This window comes from Podarcis filfolensis (genome assembly GCF_964270895.1).
Source record: "Podarcis filfolensis genome assembly, chromosome: 1".
NCBI lineage: Eukaryota > Metazoa > Chordata > Lepidosauria > Squamata > Lacertidae > Podarcis > Podarcis filfolensis.
In genome coordinates, this window is record NC_139604.1 from 49,658,621 (window position 1) to 49,685,973 (window position 27,353).

The window sequence follows — 27,353 nt, forward strand, 5'->3', positions numbered from 1 at the left end:
ACAGCGGTCCTGTCACTTGGCATCCCTCCTTCACTGTGGTTTGCGATTCTCATTCATGATTCCAAAAGGAGTCTTGAGAATGGAGATCATGGAGCTGAGAGCCCAGTTTAGGGGTGAAAATGGGCATATGGAAATACATGGAGATTCTTTAGTCTCTTTGACTATTGCACAAAACTCTTTACTTGCCAAATGCACGGAGAAAACCTATTCCCGTCTTTATTTATGAAAAGAGCAGCACAGGGATTCTGTTCAAATAGTTGCCCTGGCCTACTTTGTCTTGAAGTGGGTAGTAAAAGCCAGTGTGTGTTTTAATTTAAGAATAAATTGTGTTTGCATATTCAGTATATTTTTAAGCAGACTAATTTTGACCATTGCTTTGGATGTTTTGAGGCTTTTTTGGGAGGGAGTTTCAGATAGCTGGGCTTGTAAGTGCTTAAATAGCTAAATATAATGATTTATAATCCTGGCAGGAGATAAGGATTGAGAAAGCCAACAGCTTTGTGAGATGCCTCTGGTCTGAGAATCAGGCTAATACTAATGTTCATTTATGATCTCATCATAGCTGTATTTATCTTAGTAGTGAAATGAATAGAACAGAACAGGGCTGTTTGAGTGGAAAGACTGCTGCGCACCATTATCGGCGGAAGCCATAAAGCGCAACTGCTGTTTGTGGGTGAGACCACAGCCAAGCCAACTGGGCTGCAACTTCTTCAGGGACCTTGACAGGCTGGGCTCCAGCATGCTTTGTGCTTAAAATTCACCTGCCTGTGAATGCGTCCACCCACAACTTCGCTCCCTGTTCTGTCATTATGAGATAGGTGTCTCATGGGGGGCAACATTCCTCGCATGACACCCATCCAGATGTCAACCTAGCTCTCTGTGAAGTGCTCATCCTTGTGGGTCTACCACCTCAGGCTGTGGAGATGGATCACATAACAGACTGCTTTGAAAGAAAGGAAAGGGAGAAAGACTGTTTCCTCTGAAACAAGGCTAAATTGGAAATGCTCTAGTTTTTCTGTATGCTGGGGTTTTATTTTTTACGGATGAACTCGTACTTGCAGTCCAATGTCCCTTCAGCCCAGGCGCAGACTGACCACTTCATTGAAAATTCGGTTTCTGCAAGGAACATAATAGGGCGAGTGGATACCTTTTTTTTTAGATACTTTCTTTTGGGGGTAGGGTGGGATCTGGAATTGAGTCCCCAATTGGGAAAGGGCTTTGTGAGAGGCCTCTGGTCTTAGCTCAGTGGCAGAGCATCTTCTTTGATGCAGAACGTTCCAGGTTCAATCCCCTGCAACTCCAGGTAGGGCTGGGAGAGAACCACTCTTGGAACTATGGTGAGCTCCTGCCAGCCAGTGGGTGCAATAGGGAGCTAGATGGATCAACAATCTGACTTGGTATAAGCAAAAGAAAACAGATTGCTGTAAGTCAGACACACGTTTCTTGGCTCAAATGGCAACAGAATACCTTTCAGGTATATTTCAGGTGCAGCCAATTAACTTTGTGTGCTAGTATAACTGAGATACACTAAGATTTGGCATTAAGATCAGGGCACCAAGAAAGATATTTTTTTTCCCCCAGTGAGGCTTGTATGATCACAAGATTGGTAAGCAATAATTATTCATGTGCTTTATTATCTCAAGCGATCTTATTACGGCTGTAGTAGCCTTTGGAGTATTTTTGATACAACTTTTATTGTATGAATGGAATTGATAATTTTAGCATAGCCTTATGGTTTTAACATGTCTATAGATGGTATATTGAACAGATACTAATTATTGTTTCGTGTGTTTGGCCTTAACTGGAATATGCATAGACACTGATGAAGAATGCATTTGGTAACGGGTCTCCGTCTGTTTTTGCTCATTAACATTTGATGCTGAATACACGACTTTTCACATAAATTGAATTTTACAATCGGCCTTTTCATGCACGTTTTGGTTTTCTTTTGCACGCCTTGTTTTTTTGTGCATTCTGACTTGGTGTAAGGCAACTTCTTGTGTCTGTATCAGGCATATTACCTGAGATACAACACAGGCTGACTAGGCCTTTGTGGAACTCATGTGAAAAAAAGCTGGTGCAGATGCAATGCTATCCTCAGTTTCCACAGAAAAACATTTCAAATGATGTGTGCTGGGGGGATGAATACAGTTAAGGATTGCATAGCACTTAGCAAACTTTTCAAAAAGTGTCGTATGAGCGGTGTCAACTGTTTTTGAAAGGTGGCTGTAAGCTTTAGGCCATTTAGATATAAAAATAATTTTTTCAGCTCACGTCTTTTTCTGTCTTCGTTCTTTTCGCTGCTTGAGGCTTTCCACAGGTGGCTTCCTTCCTTGAGCCCAGATGCCATCAGTGTCATAGCAACGGGCAAGGACTGCCTGTCGGCAAGATTGATAAACGTTGTCAGTTTTGACCTTCTCAGCAAGATGGAGAAGCAACTCAAAACCACCTTCCGAGTTGTGATTGTTGTAAGTAGGGCATCCTGGTGGGGGAGGCAGGTGGCACAGTTTCCCTGGGCCAGAGATGGGGGACGTGTTCACTGCAGGCGTGAGGGCATATTAGACGGTCTCAAGACATGGAAGGCTCTTAAGCTGTAAATAAAGCTTGTCTGAATTGAAAGTTGGTTCATGTTATGCTGCCATTTGCACAGTATGAAATTAGAAGTGGCTGCTTTTCTAATGCTTACTAATAGCGACTGTGTCCTCTTAATTGCCATTTCATTTTACATTGTTCGGCAATTATAGCATACATTTGCTTCCAAAATGTATTGTTCAGGACACCACTTAGTTGCAAGAGATTCTCCGTGTATTTCTGGAAATGTGGATGTTCTTGTCTGCTCTGAGGGGGGGCCAAGAGCTCTCCTGTTACCTTCCTGATTCCCTGTATTTAAAGTAATGAGCAGCTTCCCAAGGAATGGGACCTAGAAACCCTGCTTTCCAATCTCATGATTTATGTATCCATCTCATGGTCCAGAAGGACCAACTCATGCCAAGTTCTGATTTGTTTTTTGTTTTGAGGTTTTAGGACAAGCTGTAATCACAATTTTCTCATGCCTTTCTGGGCAACAATGAATTCTAAGGGATTTGACTATTTTTAATGAAATACTTTAATGAAATACTCCTGATTGCAGTAAGACCTTACTGAAGACTCCAGTGATACATACTGTTTACCACAGCCTGGGGAAATTTGACCTTTTAGTTTCTAGAATTTGTACATGCAATTGGCTGGGGCAACCCAGTCAGATGGATGATGATAATACTAATACTAATACTAAGATACTAATACTAATAATAAAAATAATAAATAAATGCAGTGGCCTGGTAGTTTTAAACTATGAATCAGCATTATGGGAACAAACTGTGGAGAGCCTTGGCCTTATGTGTTCCTCCCCCCACCTCACTTGATGGACACAGGGAGAAGATTGAAAACTTCTCTCTTTTGGTTTCTGAGTAAACTAGAGATTCAATGTATGACCAAACTCAGAATCTGACTTATTCCAAGCATGGTCAGTTTAAACAAACCATGGTCAAACTGTGGTTTTGAATCCTGATTTGCTAGCTAACACAGTTAGAATAAACCAAAGCCAAGCCATCATTTCCCAGAAAAGACATTTTCCTAAGAGAATTTCTGAGAACATTCTTGTTGGCCACTATTCCCTCTGCTTCCCCAGATGCCCCAGAATGATGCTAGGTTTGTGGCATTATGGGGAATGTAAAATGGTGGCCAGGCTGCTGTTTCTGCCTGAAAAGCTTAACAGAGAAAACTATTTCAAACAAGGAAGGAGAATTAGCCACTGCTGATGCTGAGCTTCACCCCTGCTGAGCTGTTGAAGAATTTCTCCTTCCGCTGGAGATGTTTGGTGAAGTGATCCGCCCAATTTCTCTACACACAAATAGGGTGGAGAATTTCAGGGGGGCATTTTTGTGCACAGCTCTAAAACAAACCACAGTTTCCTCAGTTCAGTCATACAACAGGAAACTGTGGTTTTTGCAAAATGAAAAGTGGAAGCTTTCAATCTTCCCTCATTCTTATGCACAAAGAAACAGGGAGAGTATGAGCCTGAGACTCGCCGCAGCTCCTTCTCATAATACTAAACCACAGTTTAGTTTTATTTCTTCAAGGCTGCTCTGGAATCTCAGTTATTATTGTTTCTTAATGAGTCTTGTTGAAGTCATCATAACCCACACTTCTAACACTTCAACCCTCTGTACTTACTTGGACATTTCCTTCTTATCTCATCAGAAATTCCCTTTCAAGTAAATGTGTTCTGGGCCACAGCCAAAGAATTTTCTACACAGTTGAGTGCATCTGATGCTGAGAGGTCAGCAGATACCCAGATCATCTGCATCAATTAAGGTCCTGGAGCCAAGCAGCTTCTTAGATCTCATCCTTGCAGTTAAAAATATATATATCGAGCTGCTAGCGTTTACTCTTCAGGAATAGTGCCCCTCAGGAATCCCTTGTACAAGTGTGCAAAGTGCCAGAGGTGAAAGTGCCATAATCCCAACACTTCCATTTTCTGGTTGTCTACAAGGTACTGGTCTGTGAGGTCTTTATAGAGCAGGGATGGGGAACCCCTGGCCAGTCTTGGCCCCCAACACTTTGCTTCCCAAACCACACGCACCCACCCATCAGCTGATGTCACTGGTGACTTGCGTGGCTCGTGTAGTTTCTCAGTTTGTGTGTGGGACTTAAGAGTGATCTTTTCCCTTTTCCTGCCACTATGGGCAGCCTGCAGCTATTGCAGCACTCAGTATCTTCACTGGTCGTTCTGATGTCGCAATATTGTATTTAGATGCAATGCGAAACGATTCTCTGCTCTACTCCCTTCCTCTTGCACAACCGCGAGGAGGAAATCTGAAGTACCCGTTTCCATTTTCAACTACCGTATTTTTTGCACCATAACACTCACTTTTTTCCTCCTAGGAAGTAAGGGGAAATGTCTGTGGGTGTTATGGAGGGAATGCCTACGGGTGGCGGGGGGGATCTGCTGCAGTCGTGAGCAGAGGATCCATGGTTCCCCTTCCTTCCCTCCTCCGTGGCTCGCTTTGAAACAGCAAAGCGGGAGAAGACCTGCTGAGTGGGGAGGAGAGAGGGACAGAGAGCCTGCTTCTTTAAAGGAGCAAAGCAGGAGAGGAGAGGAGCCGCTTACACGAGTGTAAGCGGCTCCTGTCTGGTTGGCTCCTTTAAAGCAAGCAGGCTCTCTGTCCCTCTCTTCTCCCCACTCAGCTCGCTACATAGCAGCAAAGTTTTTCAGCTCGCTAAGCCAAGGATGAGCAGGGAGGAGGGAGAAAAGCAGAGCCTGCTTACTTTAAAGCAGCAAAGTGGGAGAGGAGAGGAGCCTTCTCCCCTTATACCCCTCTTCTTCATTATTAGCAGCATCCTTCTCCACCCACCCCACGCGTGCTCCTTGTCCCCTTAAGCCCCTCTTCTGCATTATTAGCAGCATCCTTCTCCACACACCCCACACGTGCTCCTTGTCCCTTGAGTGCTTTTCCTTCCCTCCCCACTTAAAACGTGGTTACAAAGCACGGATCCACATGGATCCTCAGGATTTTTGCACTGGGTCACCCCAAATTCACCATCAGATCACATAGCATGTCCATGGCTACATCTTGCACCAAAAAAATCACACACCCACTGTTGCCTGGGGCCGCAGTGGTGCAAAAACGTGGTTACAAAGCATGGATCCACATGGATCCTCAGGATTTTTGCATTGGGCTACTCCAAACTCACTGTCAGATCACATGTCTGTGGCCACAGCATGAACCACAAAACTCATACATCCACTGTTTCATTTAGAATATTTTTTTTCTTGTTTTCCTCCTCTAAAAACTACGTGTGTGTTATGGTCGGGTGCATGTTATAGAGCGAAAAATACGGTAATTTGAGTTTGTCGTTTTGTCTGAAGCAGGCTAGGCTCTTAATGTAATAATAATATAATAATAATTTTTTATTTATACTCTGCCCATCTGGCTGGGTTTCCTTAGCCATCCTGGGCGGCTTCCAACAAAGATTAAAAATACATTAAAACATCAGTCATTAAAAACTTCCCTAAACAGGACTGCCTTCAGATGTCTTCTAAACATCAGGTACAGTGGACCCTCTGGATATGAACTTAATTCGTTCCGGGGGTCCGTTCGCACCCCGAAAATTACGTAAATAGAGGTGCACTTCTGCCCATGCACGCGGTGCGATTGAGCGCTTCTGTGCAAGGCTCGCAGAGCACTTCTGCACATATGCGTGTGGCGAAACCCGGAAGTATACACTTCTGGGTTTGCCATGGCCGTAACCCGAAGATTCCGTATCCAGAGGGATACGTAAATAGAGGTACGACTGTAGTTGTTTATCTCTTTGACATCTGATGGGAGGGCACTCCACAGGGTGGGCGCCACTATTGAGAAGGCCCTCTGCCTGGTTCCCTGTAACCTTACTTCTCACAGTGTGGGAACCGCCAGAAGGCCCTTGGCGCTGGACCTCAGTGTCTGGGCAATATGTGGGATTTCTGGAAAATGTTGAAGGGGGCAGGGGGAATAGAGTAATTCACTATGGAAACAATTCTGATGTCTTAGAGAGTGATCTAATTTACCACATTTTACTTGTGCTTAGTAAACACAGCTAACTTTGAAACTGCCAAGTTTGCCTAATATTTGAACCCATTCATTGTCACTAATGAACTTATGAAATGGGAAATGTTCTGCAGAAAAACAAAACACTGGAGGGGGAAAAAAATCAAGGAAGTCCCATTTTACAAAAACATTCTGCCTCGCATCACAAGGCCTAACCATGCTATGCTTTACATGGGAGAGATGGGGGTGGATTTTCCATACTGTGGATGTTGTTTATTGAACTACAGCAGAGAGGCTACCAAGTGCTTGGGAGCGACAGTATCGATGAGTGGGCCATTCTTCCTAATCACCTTGTCCCTGTTTGCTGTGCAGGTGGAAAATACACCTTTAGTGTTTCCTCCATGGGGCAAACGGCAGCTTTGCGTGTACACGTGTCATTTTGATTGAGAAGAACGGTATGACAGGACTGGGTAAAACCCCTCCCCTGCCATTGCTCCAAAGAAATAGGCAACTCCCTCACTCCTTAGTGGCTGTATTTTCGTTACAAAAAAACAAAACAAACAAAAACCATTGCGGATAATCACAGTCATTGATCTCCCACTTAGTGTGGTTTGGCCCTCATTCACGTTCTTACTAGATATGTTGTAGAATTGAGGTCCTGCGTTTTGCATCCAATAGCCTCTGCAGCGTGTTGTGCCTTCTCGCTTCCCTCTTCAATCCTCCCTCTGCTGGTGGCTGTTATTAGCATAACCTTATTGCTAACCAAGATTGAGAAAGCAGTTCCTTCCAGTTGAAGGGGGTATATTATCCTTTCTGTGCATGGCTGCTTACTCGTCCAAATACGACAAGATGAGCACATTCCCTGGGAGGGTGCCAATTTCCTTAGTGTCCCGAAGCTCAGTGTTGTAGCAGCAATGGCAATAGAGCTCATTCCGGGAGGGGAAATTCTCAAATGGTAGGTCTATTTCCTACCTGGCGAGCCTTTTAACAGCAAACCAGTTGGCTCCTAATTAGATTTTCTCCTTTCTGGTGGTTTTTCATTAACCCCTTCCTTTGGGGGAATCCGTGCAGGGCAGACTCGCAATTATCTGCATTTAAGAGGAGGCTGTGCAGCGGCAAAAAGAATATCAATAGCGAGAATCATTTCTTCCCCTCCCTCCATGGGCTTGGTTATGGTTGTTGATATTTTTTTTTAAAAATAATTTTTTATTAAAGGGTTTTATAATAATAACAAACATATAACAAATACATAAACAGACAAAAACAAAAACAAAACAAAAAACATGTACCATTTCATATCTTAATTTCTTATACCTTTCTTCCCCGACTTCCTCATGCCTCCCTTTTCTGTATTCCAAATTCTTATCAATTACTCAGCAAATCTTCCCTTATTTTAATTTAAATTTAATCTAATCTTCCTTATTCTCCTTGTCTTAACCCTTGCTAATAGTAACCGTTTACTTTCCAATCCAACATCATTCTAACTTTCATTAATTTTGTAGTATTTCTTTAAATAGTCCTTGAACTTTTTCCATTCTTCTTGCGCTGCTTCTCTTCCCTGGTTTCGGATTCTGCTCGTCATTTCTGCCAGGCCCATGTAGTCTATCACCTTCATCTGCCATTCTTCCAGTGTGGGTAGTTCTTGTGTCTTCCAGTACTTCGCAATAAGTATTCTAGCTGCTGTTGTAGCGTACAAAAAGAAAGTTATGTCCGTCTTTAACACCCCCTGTCCGACAATACCCAAGAGAAAGGCCTCTGGTTTCTTAGGGAAAGTATATTTAAATACCTTTTTAAGTTCATTATATATCATTTCCCAGAATGCCTTAATCTTCGGGCACGTCCACCAAAGGTGAAAGAATGTACCTTCCTTTTCTTTACATTTCCAACATTTATTATCAGGCAAATGGTAAATCTTTGCAAGCTTGACTGGGGTTATGTACCACCTATATATCATTTTCATAATGTTTTCTCTTAGAGCATTACATGCCGTAAATTTCATCCCGGTGGTCCACAACTTTTCCCAATCAGCAAACAAAATATTATGACCAATGTCCTGAGCCCATTTAATCATAGCTGATTTAACCGTTTCATCTTGTGTATTCCATTTCAGCAGCAAGTTGTACATTTTTGACAAATTCTTAGCACTGGGTTCTAACAATTCTGTCTCCAATTTTGATTTTTCCACCTGGAAGCCAATTTTACTGTCCAATTTAAACGCTTCATTTATTTGATGATAGTGCAGCCAATCTCTCACCTTCCCTTTTAATTTCTCAAAACTCTGCAATCTCAATTTATCCCCTTCCTTTTCCAAAATTTCCCAGTATCTTGGCCACTTCGACTCCATGTTTAACTTTTTAACTGCCTTAGCTTCCATTGGCGACAGCCACCTTGGAGTTTTATTTTCCAGCAGATCTTTGTATCTAATCCAAACATTTAATAGTGCTTTTCTGACAATATGGTTTTTAAAACTTTTGTGTGCTTTAACCTTGTCATACCACAAATATGCATGCCACCCAAAAATGTTATTAAAACCTTCCAAATCCAAAATGTCTGTGTTTTCAAGAAGTAGCCATTCTTTCAGCCAGCAGAAAGCTGCCGCTTCATAATAGAGTTTAAAGTCTGGCAGGGCAAACCCCCCTCTTTCCTTTGAATCTGTTAATATCTTAAATTTAATTCTGGGCCTCTTGCCCTGCCAGACAAATTTAGATATATCTTTTTGCCACTTCTTGAAACAGTCCATTTTTTCCATTATTTGCAATGCTTGGAACAAAAACAACATTCTTGGCAGTACATTCATCTTTATAACTGCGATTCGACCTAACAAGGAAAGCTTTAAGTTTGACCAAATCTCCAAATCTTTTTTCACTTCTGTCCAAGTTTTTTCATAATTGTCTTTAAATAGGTTCACATTCTTAGCTGTCATGTTTATACCCAAATATTTCACTTTTTTAACCACGGTCAACCCTGTCTCATTCTGAAACCTTTCTTTTTCAGTCTGTGTTAAATTTTTCTCTAATACCTTTGTCTTTAACTTATTCAATTTAAATCCTGCCAATTGACCAAACTCTTGGATTATTTCCAAAACTCTTTTCGTACTAGCTTCTGGCTCTTGCAATGTAAGTACTAAGTCATCTGCAAATGCTCTCAATTTGTATTGTTTAGCTCCGACCTGAATCAGGGATTCAGGTTATGGTTGTTGATAGATCAACAACAAGGATGTGTTTTCCTTTCACAGTGACTTCAGTTTTGAGCAAGCAATCCTACCTTATGTTGTGGAGGTGTGACATTCAGAGCGGTGCTGTACCCGTCTAGGATTATCTAAGATAATCACACAAAATATCAGGACAGCTTAATTTGGCCTTCCCCAGCCTTGGGTCTCCAGATGATCTTGGACTACAACTGCTGATATCCATGATAATCGGCCATGCTGGCTGGGGTTAATGGGAGTTGTAGTCCAACAATATTTGGGACCCACATTTGGAGGAATGCTGATATAAACTGCTTTTTGGTTGTTTGGCTATCACTCTGGGTTTCACGTACTCTCCCCTTCTTCTGTTTTAGGATGAATCCCACTTTCTGAAGAATGGGAAAACTGCTCGATGCCGGGCTGCGATGCCTCTCCTGAAGGTGAGCATACCAGGGTTTTCAAAATTAGGCATTTGACTTTTAGGTGCTGTGTATTCAAGATGCCTGGTATACAGGCAAGAGCCAAAAGAATTTTGCTAGGCTGCTACCAGTGCTGTAGTGACAAGTTGGGAGCCATACAAAATCCCAATATGAGGGATGTAATTAAATTCTGTGCTTTTTCACCTACCTATGATGCAGATTGGGCAATTTTGGTTTATCAGTTAAACTCTACAGCAGAATGCATGAAATAAGTTCAGAAATCCTAAGTGCAGTACAAGATTGAATATTTAAATACAGAACAAATGCATAATCATTCCGAAGTATCTGAGATTTTGAGTATTTTAGGATTATATAAATGAATTCCAGGTCACAGAGTCGGCTTCAAAGTAATATTTCCAAGTGAAGCTGCCCTGAGAAATAATGATCTGTCTTTTATTTGCTATAAATTTTGATATGTCAGTAACCAGCAATTAAATTGATTTATCCCAAAGCTCATAGAGTCTTCCATAAGTATTTCACACAGACCTCATAAATCTGTTTTTCTGGTGTGTAACCTAAAAATCCTTAAAGTGGCTTGGATGAAGGATATAGAATCAATAATGGATTAATAAGGAGCCTTTAAATTTCATATTTATTCTGAAATTCTGTTGAAGAACAGGTCTGAATATAATACTTCTGAGAAAAAATAGGCATAATTATAATATTAAAAGCTTAATCTTTGATATCACTTAGGCATTGATTGCTTCTGAAGATAAAGTAGCATTTCTTAATATCCATTTTTTTGCTTCCTTATAAAAATTTCTGAGGAAATCGCTTTAAGGCAGTGATGCATGGAATCTTCAAGTAGGCCCATGTATAAAACATGGAGCTGAAGTTTGAAACGCCATGAGTTTTCAGAAGTAATTATTCATAGTAATGTACCTTGCGTCTCTACTGAGGAAACCTAAATTCTGCACAAAACAACCAGGTGTTGAGGATTGTGTAGGGGCACTTTTTGAACCTATAAAATGAATCAAGAAGTTTAATTTACACAATATTTAGATTAGCATGATTTTCCAAGTGAACCCTTAACATCAGGTGTGCTTTGGAACTGGCAGAATCTGGCACTGTCCTTTTTTATTATTATTTAAAAAAATGGAAATATGAATGCTGTTGGAAATATGAATCAGACTGAGCATGAATATGAAATATGGAAATATAAATCAGTTTGCTTTTGAGGAATGAATATAGTTGTAAAAAGGATTCTAGTCCTTAAGGTCTTCCAGAATTCTTTCTTTCTCTGCTTAAGAGTTTTTGAAAGCTCTGTTTTCCTAAAGGGTGGGTGTAGGAGCTCTGCTACTATCTAATGTCAAAACACTGCCATTTTCAAATTGTTCCCTTTTGGGTGTAATTTGAATGTCCCAGGTGTGATGGATATACTTTAGGTTGTTTGCATCCGTGATATTTAGTTAGATCCTAACCTTATTCCAAAGTTGCAGCGGGCATGAGTTATAATACTGTTTTATGACAGAAATGAAATTTCCCCAAACATGCAGATGCTGTCTCCCCTCCGGTCCCATTTCATTCTCTCCCAAGAAGCAAACTTCTGCATTGAAATTACCATCAGATATTTCCATTTCGTGTCAGGCAGGGCAACACACTTTAAATGTTAAACAGCTGACAAGGGCAGAATAAGAAGGAATCGGGAGGATGGTTACAATTGTATATCCAGCACAATGAGCATTTAAATAGTAGCCATAATGCAAAGCATGCCAGGCAGCGTGCTGTAGGCCACATGCTGTGAACATCATTAAAAATCCAGTAAATCACTGTAGGAGAATAAGACACTTTTGCATATTGAATCATTTTTATTTTCTGGTATTTCCCCATCCTTCCTCCTGCTCTTTGAAGCCTTTTGATACCCAGTGCAGGGATCTGGCTATTGTATCTATCATTGGCTCTGCATTTGAATATGCCTATGATTCTTGAATTTCTCTTTGGGGAAATGTCTTCTCGGTGTCACCTTTCATCATACAAAGAACATTCTCACTGCAGGAATTGTGCTGCTGATGCTCATGGCACCCCATAGCAGTTGGCCGGGTAGGACTGTACCGCTTACCTGGCTTCCAGATGTCAGGAACACGGCCGGTCACTGGGAGGGAGGGGGGGTGAGGTGGTAGGAGGCTGCCCTGGGGTCGGCGTAGCGGCAGAGCCAATCCAAACTCTTGCTGGTGCGTCCACATTGCACCAACCTCGTGTAAACCCTACACAAATCCAGAGTGGAGTCCCTAAGATGGTTGGATGGTACAATGTACGCCTCCTTCCGGCAACTCCTGCAGCCAAGTTGATTGCTCTGATTTCCTTTGGACCACATCAGTGCGGCCAAGAGGGGGGTCCAGCTGAGGATCCATACACACTACCCAGGCTTGCACCCAGGGGAGGTCACGCAGTGGTTTTACTTCACCCCAGGGGCACACTTCATTGTCTCTTGAGACAGATGGGTATCCATCACCACCACCACTATGAGTGTCATCTAACAAAGCAAAATGGGAATGATTGTGTTACTTCTGATTACAATACAGTGGTACCTCAGGTTAAGAACTTAATTCATTCTGGAGGTCCGTTCTTAACCTGAAACTGTTCTTAACCTGAGGTACCACTTTAGCTAATGGGGCCTCCCACAGCTGCCGCCGCTCGATTTCTATTCTCATCCTGAAGCAAAGTTCCTAACCTGAGATACTATTTCTGGATTAGTGGAGTCTGTAACCTGAAGTGTCTGTAACCTGAAGCATCTGTAACCCGAGGTACCACTGTACATGTTGGCATTTATACCATGCTTTCTTTGAGAGCTCCAAGTATGCTCTCTTCAGTGGGCTTCACAACAACTCTTTCAGATAAAACATTATTGTTATCTCTACATTGCAGATATGGGAGCTGAGACCGAGAGCGACATGCCCAAGACCACCTAGTTAGTTGCCAGCAGAGGCAAGAGTCGAACAGGGGACTTCTTGGGCCAGCCCAAGACATTTTGCTCCCTGAGGCGGAACAGCATATTTAATGCCTATCACCACTATCACCAAATCAAGGTGTATGGTACCCAAGGCCAGCCAAGTTATTTTGGCACCTGGAAGCCTCATAAGCATCTCTCCCTGGCAGAAAAAAACACACAATCATAACACACTGTTGCTCTTTCATGTTACTCAAAATCTGCCGTCTGAGGAAGCCATGTCAGTCTGCCTAGCGGTGGGGTCTGCTAACCCACTGTGCTGTGTTAGCTCTGCTAGTTAGGGCCATGTTTACCTTTTTTGGGTGTCCTCGAATCTCTACGTGTGATAGCAGCCACGTAATTAACCTTTTGCAACATTTATATCCCCAGGCTGCCAAACGAGTCATCTTGTTGTCCGGAACCCCTGCCATGTCCCGCCCTGCAGAGCTTTATACGCAGATTGCAGCTGTCAGACCATCCTTCTTCTCTCAGTTCCATGCCTTCGGGCTCCGCTACTGCGATGCTAAGCAGGTAACGTGAGTCTCTATCCTTGGCAAAGCAGAAACCAGGAAATTATTATTTGGGAATAATAATAACCTTCCATTCCGTGAAGCGTTTTGTGCACTGCCATTCCCTTTGCAATCTCTCAGTGAAGTCTTGCTGCGAAAGGGCAGATTTCCGTAGTGACAATTGGCCATAGCTCCATGGTTACTGTAAGATTTTTTGCTAATTCTCAAGCATCTCCAGTTAAAAGGCTCCTAGCCAAGTGTTAGGGCTGGGATCGACGTTTACCTGAGGCCTTGGCTAGCTTCTGCCTAGCCTAGTTGTTCACCAACTAGATTGTTCACCAACTAAGAAAGCCTGACTGAACTTGACCTCTGTGATTACCAATTAACTCATTAAATTGATCAGTGTGCAATGTCATAAATAGTGTTGTCATCAATCATATTGATAACTGGCCCCATATTCTGAGGTGTAATATTGACAATGAAAAAAATATGGAATTGGACATTACTATGAATCCGTTAGTTCTGTATTCCTAAATGGAAAAAGGATTCAGTCTCCAATATGCTTTTTGATTAATGAGTTTTAAGCTACCAAAAATATGAGCATGATTAAATGCTATTCTTTTTTTCTTTATATTTACCACTAAATCAGATGTTCCAATGTGGTATGAAACAGAAGGTATAATTCTTCTAATTATGATTATGATGTTTGCAAATATCAACAAGCTGTAACATCTCAAGGGATAATGCTTGCTTTTGCAGTGCATTCGTGATTGTATCATGTCTGCTTCTTTGCCTGCATTTATACCTTCATTAAAATTCCCTCCAGTTGCTATTTCACTTTCCCCTAAACAGAGTAGATCTTCAATTAGTTGATAAGAAACACTCATCTGACGACTGAGTGCTACATAAATATTCACTGATATTAAACTCATCTGTCCAAGCTTCCTTTTATCATAATATATTGACCTTCTTTGTCTTTCCTGCTCTGAATAACTTCACACAAACACACTCCTTTCACTTTTGTACATGCGCCAGGCCCAGTCCTAATGGGTCATATCCATTTTGCTCAAATATAGACCCATTGAAATAAACGGGCAATGTTAACAGTTATTTCTAATGTTTCTCTTTGATGTGCATTTCCTGCATATACATAATATCACCTTGCCATTTTTTTCAGAAATTGAGGTACTTTTCTTGTTTTTAATGGGAGGCAAAAGGTTAACGGGCACATACATACATACATACATACATAATTTGATTATTGTTCTGGCCAAAGGCCATGACAAATCCCAGTTCTTTCAGACTTAGTATTTTACTTTCGGCCTTAGTTTTCTTTCATATATATATCTTTCTTCATATTTATAATGCTATCCTATAATGGAAAGACGTTGATTCTCTCTGCTTTATGGCATTCCTAATGTCTGAGGTATATGTGGTTATCACTATTCCTTATTTACTGTTTTTTTCTTCATTCTAACTTTTTCTTCATTTCTTTCTGTTGTGAATTCCCCTGTTTCAGGCCATCCTTCAAGGATTCTGTGGGCCCTCAACCCTTCTTGCACCACCAACTCTTCCCACAAACACCCTCCCCCTGCTGTTTTCCCCATTACCAGGCTTTCTCCAGCCCAGCTGATAGTGGTGCAGGATGGGAAGAGGAATTGGTGGGCAAGAGAAGGGTTAAAGTTCTCCTCCTACTTGCTCCCCTCCCCCTTTGCCAATGTTCCTTTCCCTGTTGTCTTTGTGATGTGTAATTCTTCCCTGAGTTGCTCAAAAATATGATTAAACATTGCTCTGGGATCCATAAGGATAGAAATTGCCATAATAAAAGTAGGATATAGTCTTAATATAAATTGTATTGTCTGGGTTAAACAGCAACAAGAAAATCTCAAACATGAACACCTCAGTTTAAAAAAACAAGACCCCGAAAAATACTCCATTTTAAACGGAATTGATTTAGCTTCACGGCAGAAGACCACAAATCTCTAGCAGATGCAATAAGCAAAGATGGAATTAGTTTATTGGTTTACGATCCACAACTCCTTGGCACTTCTCGCTCATAAAAAAGTGCAACAAATGAAACGTCACCTGTTTTTATTTATGAGCCAAATTTTATAGTTGCCATCGAGCCATTTTTCAAAGCAGGTGATGTGAATAGTGAGCATTAAAAGACAGAAAAGTGCACGTAGGTTGTCACAGATGCTCAGCCAGGAGAAGTTCAGGAGCTTTGCTGAAACATGTGACCAAGTAATTTCTTCCACTGAGAATGGCCCGGGTCAAAAAAAGCGGCTTCTTAACTTTGCTGTTTGATATCCTAGGAATTCAGGGCATGCATGTTTTTAGCGGATGTAGTTTTACAAGGCCGTTGAACGTTGTCAATATGATGCTTATGTTTTGAGGCTCTCTTTAATTGCCAACAGGGTTCTGAATAAGCCGAAGGAGTGTAGATAATGAATGCGCTGCTAGCTGCAGAGTTTTATTTTCTGAAGATCTCCGCTTTCATTTAACTACCAAGCTCTTGTGGGATTCAAATATATATTTGAAAATGCATGGGCCATGCCTGCTGAAACCTCAAAAGCCAGAAAGGGGAGTGGACTAGTGGCTGGGGAAGGGCTTCAGTGCCCTGCCAAACAGAGACTCTTCTGTTCTTGATTGCCAAGTTGATCATCCCTCAGTTGCTATGCCGAGAAAACTGTAAACACACTTTAGAGTTCCGTTGCAACTAGAGTTCCATTGCAACGCTAGAAAGAAAGGGGGTTGATACAATTTTCATGATTCAGAGCTCCTTAGAAAAAAAATGCTCATGGATCATGGATTGGATGCACCTTAGTTGTCTTCACTGAAAAGTGGTGCAAAACACTTGTGCTGATTGCTCTTATTCAGGCTTTCTCAACCTCGGCCCTCCTAATGTTTTGAGACTACAGTTCCCATCATCCCTGACCACTGGTCCTGCTAGCTAGGGTTCATGGGAGTTGTAGGCCTAAAACATCTGGAGGGCCGAGGTTGAGGAAGCCTGCTCTTATTTATTACTGACATACCTGAGAAACAGACTCCAGATGTGTGCTCCTAAATGTCTTGCACTGACATGCCCATGATTTGCCTTACTCCTCCAATCAGACATCCTCCGGCAATATCTTCAACCCAGATACCTTCCTCTGCTCTGCTTCTGCTGAAACCTACATTGTTAGTTTCAGCCATAGTAGATAATTGAGACTAACGTAATTCATGTAATAAAATAAATAAACGTTTTAAAAAGGCATTTCAATGGATGGGGAACATTAAAAAAATGCAGAAAACAACGTAATTATTTACATAACTTTTGTGGACTAAAACAACCAAAAATAGTGAACACTTCTCATTCACTTGTGTGATTTCTGTTCCTGACCTCAGATGAACATACAAATTACAGCACAGTTACAGTTGAAAAGGATGACAGAGATTAAAATCTTTGGGGAATTCTCTTTGCATATTGGTTATCACACTAATGCTCAGCCTGGAACTCCATTTGGTTTTTGGATCACTAGAACACTTTTCCAAATGTTTCTTAGCACTCGTGTAAGCTCAAACCTTCTTATTAGTATTATTTTAAAAATTCAAGTTCTGTTCCATATCTGAATCCCAGTGCATAGATGTGCAGTATACTCACAGTTCTTGCATGAGTGATGATGCTACTGATGATGTTTTAAAGTTTTTGCTTCCTCTTGTGTGTCTATTCCACTCAGCGGCCTTGGGGGTGGGATTATTCTGGTTCATCCAACCTTGGTGAACTGAAGCTTCTGCTGGAAGAATCCGTCATGATCCGTCGCCTGAAGTCTGACGTGCTCTCTCAGCTCCCTGCAAAGCAGCGCAGAATGGTGGTGGTAGCTCCTGAAGGCATTAACGCAAGGACAAAAGCTGAGCTGGCAGTGGCTGCAAAAGAAATGGCCAAGGGCTATAAGAGTGTGAGTCGGAAATATTGTTGGGCAAGAACATGGCTGTATTCCATCACAATGACGAACGGTTGCTTAAAAATCTAAATATGCAGTGTGCTGTTTACATCTGAACCCTGTGCCAGTTTACAAACCTGGGTTTCCAAAGGGTTGCAAAGTCACAATATCAAGCTGCAGTTTGTGCTCTGGTTTGCCATTCTACAAACTACCGACAAAGCACAGTCATGGTTGTTGCTGTGCTCTGTCTCTAGAGGTTGCTGAACCATGGAGATGGGAGAGAGCAACAAATTTCTGAAGCTGCGTGCTGAAGAGAGAGGAAACGAAAACAGACAATTGGCTGTAAACTGTAGTTTGCCTGTTGTACAATTGAAAGCTCAAACCATGTTACTGGTTCTTAACTGTGGTTAGTACAAACCATGGCTTGCTGTGATGTCTGAACTGAGTTTCTGTCTGCATAGTTTGAGATACGATAGACAGGAGAAGGGTAGCTCTGTCTCCACTGCTTAGCTCTTGGTCCAGGCAGTTGACAGGGACCAACTTTGGAACCTGTGTTGTTGACTCTGCATGTCCTCAGGAAAGAGGGAAAAGTGCCAACCTAGTGTTTGCTGGGGTAACTTCCATCAAGACCTAGCAGGGACAGATGGCAGCTTGTTGTTGTTTAGTCGTCTAGTCGTGTCCGACTCTTCGTGACCCCATGGACCAGAGCACGCCAGGCACTCCTGTCTTCCACTGCCTCCCGCAGTTTGGTCAAACTCATACTGGTAGCTTTGAGAACACTATCCAACCATCTCGTCCTCTGTCGTCCCCTTCTCCTTGTGCCCTCCATCTTTCCCAACATCAGGGTCTTTTCCAGGGAGTCTTCTCTTCTCATGAGGTGGCCAAAGTATTGGAGCCTCAGCTTCACGATCGGTCCTTCCAGTGAGCACTCAGGGCTGATTTCCTTCAGAATGGATAGGTTTGATCTTCTTGCAGTCCACGGGACTCTCAAGAGTCTCCTCCAGCACAGATGGCAGCTGCCTCATGATAAAACCTGCATATCCCTCAGTAAAGTTCTTCAGCTATGGCAACGAAAGTCAGAAGCCTGCAGGTTAGGTCCATTTCACACATTATTGAAAGGGGAATCTGTCTTTGTCATTATGTGCATGCCTCTCAGAGAGCTGGACATCCTCATAACTCCAGTGACAGTACCTGTATGAAATATATATGTTGTATTCACACAAGACATTTTTAGAGTTGCATTTAGTGGCCCAAGTCTGCTTTATACATTAGGCCTGTGCTAGATTTAGGATAAAAAGTTTAATCAAATAACAACACGTTGAGCTAGAGGGGGAATTCTCATTCCTACTCTTACTCCTGCTAGAGCCGATTAAAGGTCCTTGCACCTCTTTTGGTTTCCATAGGGTGTTTATTTCTCACTTCACCTTTAATAATGGCACCTTTAATAATTCCACAGCAGAACAAATTATCCAGGTTTGGCAAAGCAAACAAAACATACGCGGGGGCAATGGAGGTTTATACTTGTGTAAATATATTTTAAAAATTCAAGCATGTCATCTTTTAGAATTGTGGCTGCAGAAATCTGCCACATGTGAATCCCACTAGTCATTGTGCTGCTAGCTACAACCTTCTGGACCTAACTGATGGGTTTTTCAAATATCTGTTTGCAGAAACAAGAACAGAAGGAAGCTCTCTTTCTCTTTTACAACAGGACTGCTGAAGCCAAAATTCACTGTATTATGTAAGTTGCTGTTTCACAGTATCACACAAACCTACCTGACTAGGCGATTCTTGCTACATTGGAAAGGAAACTGCAAGACAAGATTGGCAATGAAATCAAGTTTGGGAAAAATGTTAATTAAAACATTTAAGCACTGTAGCATTGGTCTTGGTATTGAACCAGCCTGGCAAATATTTTACATAAATGTTATCGTTAAAGTTACCCATTGTGCAGAGGGCTGAGATAAGATTTTCTGGTTCTGCTAAAAATAAGCAGAATGAGTCCTAATTGCTTTCATTTCAAATGTATTAAGCCTATTTTGTACAAGGTGACGTGCAGATAGATCTTCAGTAGAAAACAACTGATCATATTTTGACGCAGAGATTTTGACATAATATATTTGTTGCAGTTGGGAAAAGTCCTGACCTTTATAGTCTTCAAAAATGGTCCGTAGTTTTCAACTACATGTGAGAAACGGGTCCTTGGAACTGGGATTTGACTGAATTTCCAGTTCTCTGAGTAAAATAAAAGTTGAGGACCACTGATCTAGGACCATACACTGATTGCTTCTGGAACAACGATCATATGTGTATCTTCTGAGCCTCCTATCCCCCACTTCTCGTTCACTGTAGAGAATATATCTTTGATTTATTGGAAAGTGGAAGAGAAAAGTTTCTGGTATTCGCTCATCACAAACTCATCCTGGACACAATCAGTGAGAAACTGGAGAAAAAGGTAAATTGATCTGCATTTATTACTACTCCCTTTCCAGGACTTGGAGATCCTGGTAAACTCTTGTATCATTGGCACAATACAAAGCTGCCTGGAACCTATTCACAATGGTGTATAAAAACCCATTGTGTACATTTTCTTACTGCCATCTTGTCTAGTGTTTTCCAGAAATCACAAAATACAAACCTGGCCACTGGGATTAATAACCTTGAAGTAAACCAGTCAACATCAGGAGGGATTAAATGCGTTAAAGATAATCTTCCGGCTGTCAGTTCTCATATTTCAAATCAATAGCATGTCATGAACTAAAGCTTTAAAAAAACCTCGACTTGTTAAAACGAAGCAGGCATGAAAAGTTGACCTATATAAAGTTTAAACAGTATGAAGAATATAAATAATTACATGTAAAACTGACTCATTAGCATTCCTCCCTGCCAACTGAATAGCCATCTGACATAATTTCTGTAGCAAAATTCCCTGTAGCCAAAAATTCCCTGTGTGTTTGCCATTGACCCTGCCACTCCCCTGACTTGGAGCTTTGTTTCTGACATCCCAGTGAGCTTCAGAGAAGTCCCACTGGCTCTGGGTGCTTCCAAGTTTCAGAGCTAGGCCAGAGAGCAGCTCCTACCTGCTCCATAAGTTGTGCTGGGGAGATGCTAATCAAATTGAAAGGTGTGGTCATGTGACATTTGTGGCACTCCTGTCCCTCATAAATACAACAGCTCACAGGCCTTCCCTGTACTGCATGTTCTAGCCTTCATTGGAAGGGAAAGCATTTGGTTCCAGAAAGATAATAACCTTCCTCATCCGTGGCATCTGTATTTAGCCAAGATTTAATGCAGCTCTCCCAGATTCAAGTTCACCTCAATGTCCCTGGTATCAATGGCCTTCATATGTCAGGGCTGCCTTAAATATGTGCTAAGGCAATTTAAAATAGGTTTTCCTAGATAATGTTCTCGCTCTTCAAAGATATCAGAAATTGTTTATTATAGTACTGGGCTGAGTACCTTGTTACCTGTTCCAAGCAGTGGGGAGAAGGGTCAGAGAGAATGAAGGACCAGATGGCATGAGGGAGTGTTTGGGGGTAAATTAGCTAACCAGCCAACAACTCCTGTTTATTGGGATTGGCTGGCAGGTATGTGATAACTGATGGCCAGCAAGCCTGGACAAGTACAGCTACCTAGCAACTCTAACCTGCTTGGAGCGAAGGCAGGTCAAAAATATAACAAATGTAAGATAAATTATCTGCTTCGCAACTTGACTAGTGAAGGAGTGGGATCCCAATGCTCCATTTGGCATGGCTCCAGTTTTCAGCCAAGTGAGGAGAGAGGAGCAAGCCCTGATGATAAGTGACCCCTTGTTTCCTCACCTTCCCTTTCAGCATATTGGGTACATTCGCATTGACGGCTCCACACCCTCAGCTGAGCGCCAGTCCCTCTGCCAAGAGTTCCAGTTCTCTGACAAGCACTCTGTGGCTGTCCTCTCCTTAACGGCAGCTAACATGGGGCTCACCTTATCGTCCGCTGATTTGGTTGTGTTTGCAGAGCTGTTCTGGAACCCTGGGGTAAGACAGCTTGGATACTGTCTGGGGGTGCTCCTCCTGAAAGGACGCTGTTCAGAGTTTAAGATAAAACCATAAGAGGCTATTTGTGAGGAAACTGGATTGTGTACTTTATGTGTTAAAGTACAATGACTTTGTAGCTGTGGTTGTTAGATGGAACCTATAAAAATGAGTATCTGTCTGGTGGTGATACATGTTTTGCATATACTATTTAATACAACTGCTGATCACTCAGCTCCCACTACAAATAAACATTGCTGATAGTCTGCTTGATTTGGCTTTGTTGAACCAAAACACACTCTTGTGGCCTAATGACTACAAAACTGTTCAGTCAAATCTCCCTCCTGCTCCATTTCAGGTGTTTGCGTGGCTAAGGTTTCCCTTTAACAATTACACCTATTTATCATTTGTCAAGTCCTCTACAATCTTTACTGAGCAAAACCTAATTAAAAAACGACGACATGGATGCAGCTAAGCTCCAGTTAACTGGATTTAGCCATGACTAACCTTTTTGGGATTTTGCCGATTGGGTTACACCAAGCACTATCACTTTGTTTGTACAACAGACTTCATCTGAACTCTCACCTTCCTCTGCTCTCTCTTCAGTGACCCCCTATCCCCCAATCTTCTCCTAAGGGTTGGGGGATCCTCAGGAGCAGGAGGGAGAGCAGAAGAAGTCCTTTTTGTATGCATGTAGCTCTGTTTGCGCTACTGTATGCAAGCCGTTGTCCTTAAAGTCACAACTTGTATGAGGTACACCACTCTTGCTCCTCTTCTGAAGATGGGTAGCTGGGGGTGAGAGAGAGAGTGGCTTTCCCTAAGTCACTTGTGCATCTAGGTTAGAGGTTGAGCTTTAATTCGGGATTCCATTTTTACAGTCCAGCAGCCCCATCCCCAATTTTCTCCTCTCAAAATGAAGTTGGCAAGAATGCAGTAGAAGGCCTTTACTCCAATAACCACATACTGAAATACATTGCAGTGCTTAGGTTAATGTCATGATCTGTACATTGTAAGTGCTCCATTGTCTCCCAAGACAGGCGGATGCCAACAACTTTGGTATCGTAACTGTAATTTGGAATAAACTTTGTACACTTTCAAACAGCACCTCTTTTGTGCTGTTTTAATGGAACATCCTGACTCATTTCATGGAGGATTAGGTTTGCAGTGGTTACCGGCCATGAGTGTTATTGCAGTCTTATCTAGGCGTCTAGTTGACTACTGTGGGAACAGAATCCCATATGGGAATCTGCCGGGCTCTTCATTTGTTCTTACCATTGTGAAAATAGAAGTACACAAAGTGACAAGCTAGCCCATTTCGAGTCACCTTGTGAATGTTAGCTCCCTCTTTGATCCTCAATGTTTCCTTTTTGTAAAATGTTTTCTTTTCAGTCGTTCGTTCTTTACATTTTAATAATTCTTGTCAGCAAGGAGAGGGCCATCTGCTCAGTGCCAAGCATAATGATTCATTGGTTTATTGTTAGGGGTTGTAGCAGCAGTAATTGCTTTCCTCTCTCTCTTTTTGTTTTCTAATTTACATATTTGGTTTTTAAATGCAGGTTTTGATCCAGGCAGAAGATCGGGCGCACCGAATTGGGCAAACAAGTTCTGTGGATGTTCACTACTTGGTAGCAAAAGGCACAGCTGATGATTACTTGTGGTAGGAAGCTGATTGAGCATGAGACTCTTATTCTTGGGTCATGGGTAGGGCTGGACGATACCTGGTTTTCAACATTGCAAAATATCACCAGCTAAACATTGCGATATGCTGATATATCGCAGTGCCCAAAATAAGGAATGGAACTGTTTAGAGGCATTGACCGGCTTCATGGTTTTCCCCACATTGTGATTTTTGTATAGTGCAAAATCACCCACCCACCCCCACCCTCACACACCATGATTTGTAATATATTGTCAGGTCAAAAATTATGAAACTGATATCATAATATGGACCTCAAACTCATTTTGGATTACAGATCTATATATCACCCAGCCCTAATCATGGGGTTGAGTTGGGCAAAAGATTCCTGCATTGCTGGAGGTTGGACTAGGTGACCCTCATGGTCACTTCCAACTCTACAATTTTATGATTCTGTTGGTCCTCTACATCTCCATGCTGTGGTTTATAACTTTGATTGTGAGAGGATGAAGGTCACCCAGTTAGAACCCTTTGATTCCACTTGGGGCCCATGGGTAGTGAGCAGCCAAATGTTACGTCAGCACTGCTCAATGACTTTCCCCACAACCTGAGCATGCTAGACTATTACAAAAGCACCTGGAGTCTGGAAGCGCTCTGCTCTTGCAATCAGAATCAGTTTTGGAAAATCAGCATCTTTCCTGTTTATCACAAGTGTCATTCAAGTGCATGATGACTGGTACTTGATAGTTCCTTGGTTTTCAGCATTTTGCAAGGGTTTAAGTGAAGAAATGCAAGCCGCCTCAGGTTATTGCTCACTCTGAGCTTGCAGTGCGCTCAAGAGGGGCTTTTTGGGGTGGAGGATCTGAAGACCAGAGCCAAGTAGTCGGGTTGGGTCTACTCATGCTTGGCTAGCATCTTCAGGAGGGCTTTAAACTGACTAATGTGGGGGAGGGAGACAGTGCTCCTGAAGGTAGGAGTCTATCAATTGATGAAGATGATCATCCAAATGTCATAGACCGAATGGAGCAAACAGCACGCAGACCTAGTGGTGGGAGGAAAAAATCCTTAAATAAGAGACACGGGGGAATGATTAATGGACTTCAAAGTCTGTACACTAATGCGCAAAGCATGGGAAATAAACAAGATGAGCTTGAGCTCTTGGTACAGCAAACTAAATATGACATAATAGGCATCACTGAAACCTGGTGGGATAAGTCCCACGATTGGAATGTAATAATGGAGGGATACAATCTATTTCAGAGAAACAGACCAGACAAGAAAGGAGGAGGCGTGGCGTTATATGTCAGGGATGTGTATACCTGTGAAGAGATCCAAGATTTAGAACCTCAAAGCCAAAGTGAGAGCATTTGGCTCAAAATTAAGGGAGAGAAGAATAACAGTGGCCTCATTGTGGGAGTTTACTATAGATCCCCAAGCGAAACGGAGGACATAGATGATGCCTTCCTGGAACAGATGGCCAAGCATGCAAAAGGAAGGGAGATAGTAGTAATGGGGGACTTCAATTACCCGGATATTTGTTGGATGTCAAACTCAGCCAAGAGCATAAGGTCAAACAGATTCCTCACTGGCCTTGCAGACAACTTCATTGTCCAGAAAGTGGGAGAAGCAACAAGAGGAACAGCCATTTTAGATCTGGTCCTAACCAATGTTGATGACCTGGTTAGTGGGGTAGAAGTGGAAGGATCATTAGGTGCAAGTGATCATGCTCTTCTGAAGTTTACTATACAGCGGAAAGGAGCAGCCAAGCATACTAGGACTCAATTTCTTGACTTTAAGAAAGCCAACTTCATAAAACTTAGGGAAGTGCTGGGTGAGATCCCATGGACAGTAATACTAAAAGGAAAGGGAGTTCATGATGGCTGGGAGTTTGTTAAGAGGGAGATAGTAAAAGCACAACTTCAGGCAATACCAATGAGACGGAAACATGGAAGGTGCCTAAAGAAGCCAGGGTGGCTATCTAAAGAACTTTTAACTGAGTTAAGATTAAAAAAGGATGTGTACAAAAAATGGAAAAGGGGGGAAACCACCAAAGAGGAATTCAAACAAATAGCCAGCACGTGTAGACACAAAGTCAGAAAAGCTAAAGCACAGAATGAACTCAGGCTTGCTAGAGAGGTTAAAAGCAACAAAAAAGGCTTTTATGGGTATGTTTGTAGCAAAAGGAAGAACAAAGAAACAGTGGGGTCACTCAGAGGAGAAGATGGTGAAATGCAAACAGGGGACACAGAAAGGGCTGAACTCCTCAATGCCTTCTTTGCCTCAGTCTTCTCCGATAAAGAAAACAATGCCCGACCTGAAGAATTTGGAGCAAATGATTCAGCAGAGGAAACACAGCCCAGAATAACTAAGGAGATAGAACAAGAATACTTGGCTAGTTTAGATGTATTCAAGTCTCCAGGGCCAGATGAACTGCATCCAAGAGTATTAAAAGAACTGGCAGATGTGATCTCAGAACCACTGGCAGTCATCTTTGAGAATTCCTGGAGAACAGGCGAAGTCCTGGCAGACTGGAGGAGGGCAAATGTTGTCCCTATTTTCAAAAAGGGGGAAAGAGAGGACCCAAATAATTACCGCCCAGTCAGTCTGACATCAATACCAGGGAAGATTCTGAAGCAGATCATTAAGCAAACAGTCTGTGAGCACCTAGAAAGGAATGCTGTGATCACCAATAGTCAGCATGGATTTCTGAAAAATAAGTCATGTCAGACTAACCTGATCTCGTTTTTTGACAGAATTACAAGCCTGGTAGATGAAGGGAACGCAGTGGATGTAGCCTACCTTGATTTCAGCAAGGCATTTGACAAGGTGCCCCATGATATTCTTGTAAAGAAGCTGGTAAAACGCGGTCTTGACTATGCTACCACTCAGTGGATTTGTAACTGGCTGACAGACCGAACCCAAAGGGTGCTCATCAATGGTTCCTCTTCATCCTGGAGAAGAGTGACTAGTGGGGTGCCACAGGGTTCTGTCTTGGGCCCGGTCTTATTCAACATCTTTATCACGACTTGGATGATGGACTCAAGGGCATCCCGATCAAATTTGCAGATGACACCAAACTGGGAGGGGTGGCTAACACCCCAGAGGACAGGATCACACTTCAAAACGACCTTGACAGATTAGAGAACTGGGCCAAAACAAACAAGATGAATTTTAACAGGGAGAAATGTAAAGTATTGCACTTGGGCAAAAAAAATGAGAGGCACAAATACAAGATGGGTGACACCTGGCTTGAGAGCAGTACATGTGAAAAGGATCTAGGAGTCTTGGTTGACCACAAACTTGACATGAGCCAACAGTGTGACGCGGCAGCTAAAAAAGCCAATGCAATTCTGGGCTGCATCAATAGGAGTATAGCATCTAGATCAAGGGAAGTAATAGTGCCACTGTATTCTGCTCTGGTCAGACCTCACCTGGAGTACTGTGTCCAGTTCTGGGCACCACAGTTCAAGAAGGACACTGACAAACTGGAACGTGTCCAGAGGAGGGCAACCAAAATGGTCAAAGGCCTGGAAACGATGCCTTATGAGGAACGGCTAAGGGAGCTGGGCATGTTTAGCCTGGAGAAGAGGAGGTTAAGGGGTGATATGATAGCCATGTTCAAATATATAAAAGGATGTCACATAGAGGAGGGAGAAAGGTTGTTTTCTGCTGCTCCAGAGAAGCGGACACGGAGCAATGGTTCCAAACTACAAGAAAGAAGATTCCACCTAAAAATTAGGAAGAACTTCCTGACAGTAAGAGCTGTTCGACAGTGGAATTTGCTGCCAAGGAGTGGGGTGGAGTCTCCTTCTTCGGAGGTCTTTAAGCAGAGGCTTGACAACCATATGTCAGGAGTGCTCTGATGGTGTTTCCTGCTTGGCAGGGGGTTGGACTCGATGGCCCTTGTGGTCTCTTCCAACTCTATGATTCTATGATTCCTTCTGTAACTTCTGTTACACCTCTCCAGCAGTCCGCAATCATGACTGAGAAGAAAAGTAGGATGAAGCCAGGAATGCCTATAGGCTTGGGAGGATTGTGTTACAAGGTGGAGGTGGGGAAATGGCCCACCGGCAGCAAGGCAAGGCACATCATCAGATGTTTTGTACTCCCT

General features: G+C 42.3%; 1 protein-coding gene and 1 long non-coding RNA gene across 10 annotated transcripts in view; one reads left to right on the forward strand and one right to left on the reverse strand.

The window, feature by feature from the left end:
* LOC310749485 overlaps positions 1–27,353 on the reverse strand; it is a 465,633-nt gene that overhangs the window by 252,059 nt on the left and 186,221 nt on the right. The gene's annotated exons all lie outside the window — the stretch shown is intronic.
* SMARCAL1 (SNF2 related chromatin remodeling annealing helicase 1) overlaps positions 1–27,353 on the forward strand; it is a 44,476-nt gene that overhangs the window by 13,723 nt on the left and 3,400 nt on the right. For all 9 annotated transcript variants that reach the window (XM_083584756.1, XM_083584762.1, XM_083584761.1 and 6 more), the window contains 8 exons: positions 2,310–2,468; positions 10,131–10,196; positions 13,552–13,692; positions 17,390–17,608; positions 19,264–19,334; positions 19,946–20,048; positions 21,427–21,609; positions 23,163–23,263. In XM_083584756.1, the coding sequence (XP_083440882.1) occupies positions 2,310–2,468; positions 10,131–10,196; positions 13,552–13,692; positions 17,390–17,608; positions 19,264–19,334; positions 19,946–20,048; positions 21,427–21,609; positions 23,163–23,263 (1,043 nt within the window). The remainder of the gene's footprint in view (positions 1–2,309; positions 2,469–10,130; positions 10,197–13,551; positions 13,693–17,389; positions 17,609–19,263; positions 19,335–19,945; positions 20,049–21,426; positions 21,610–23,162; positions 23,264–27,353) is intronic.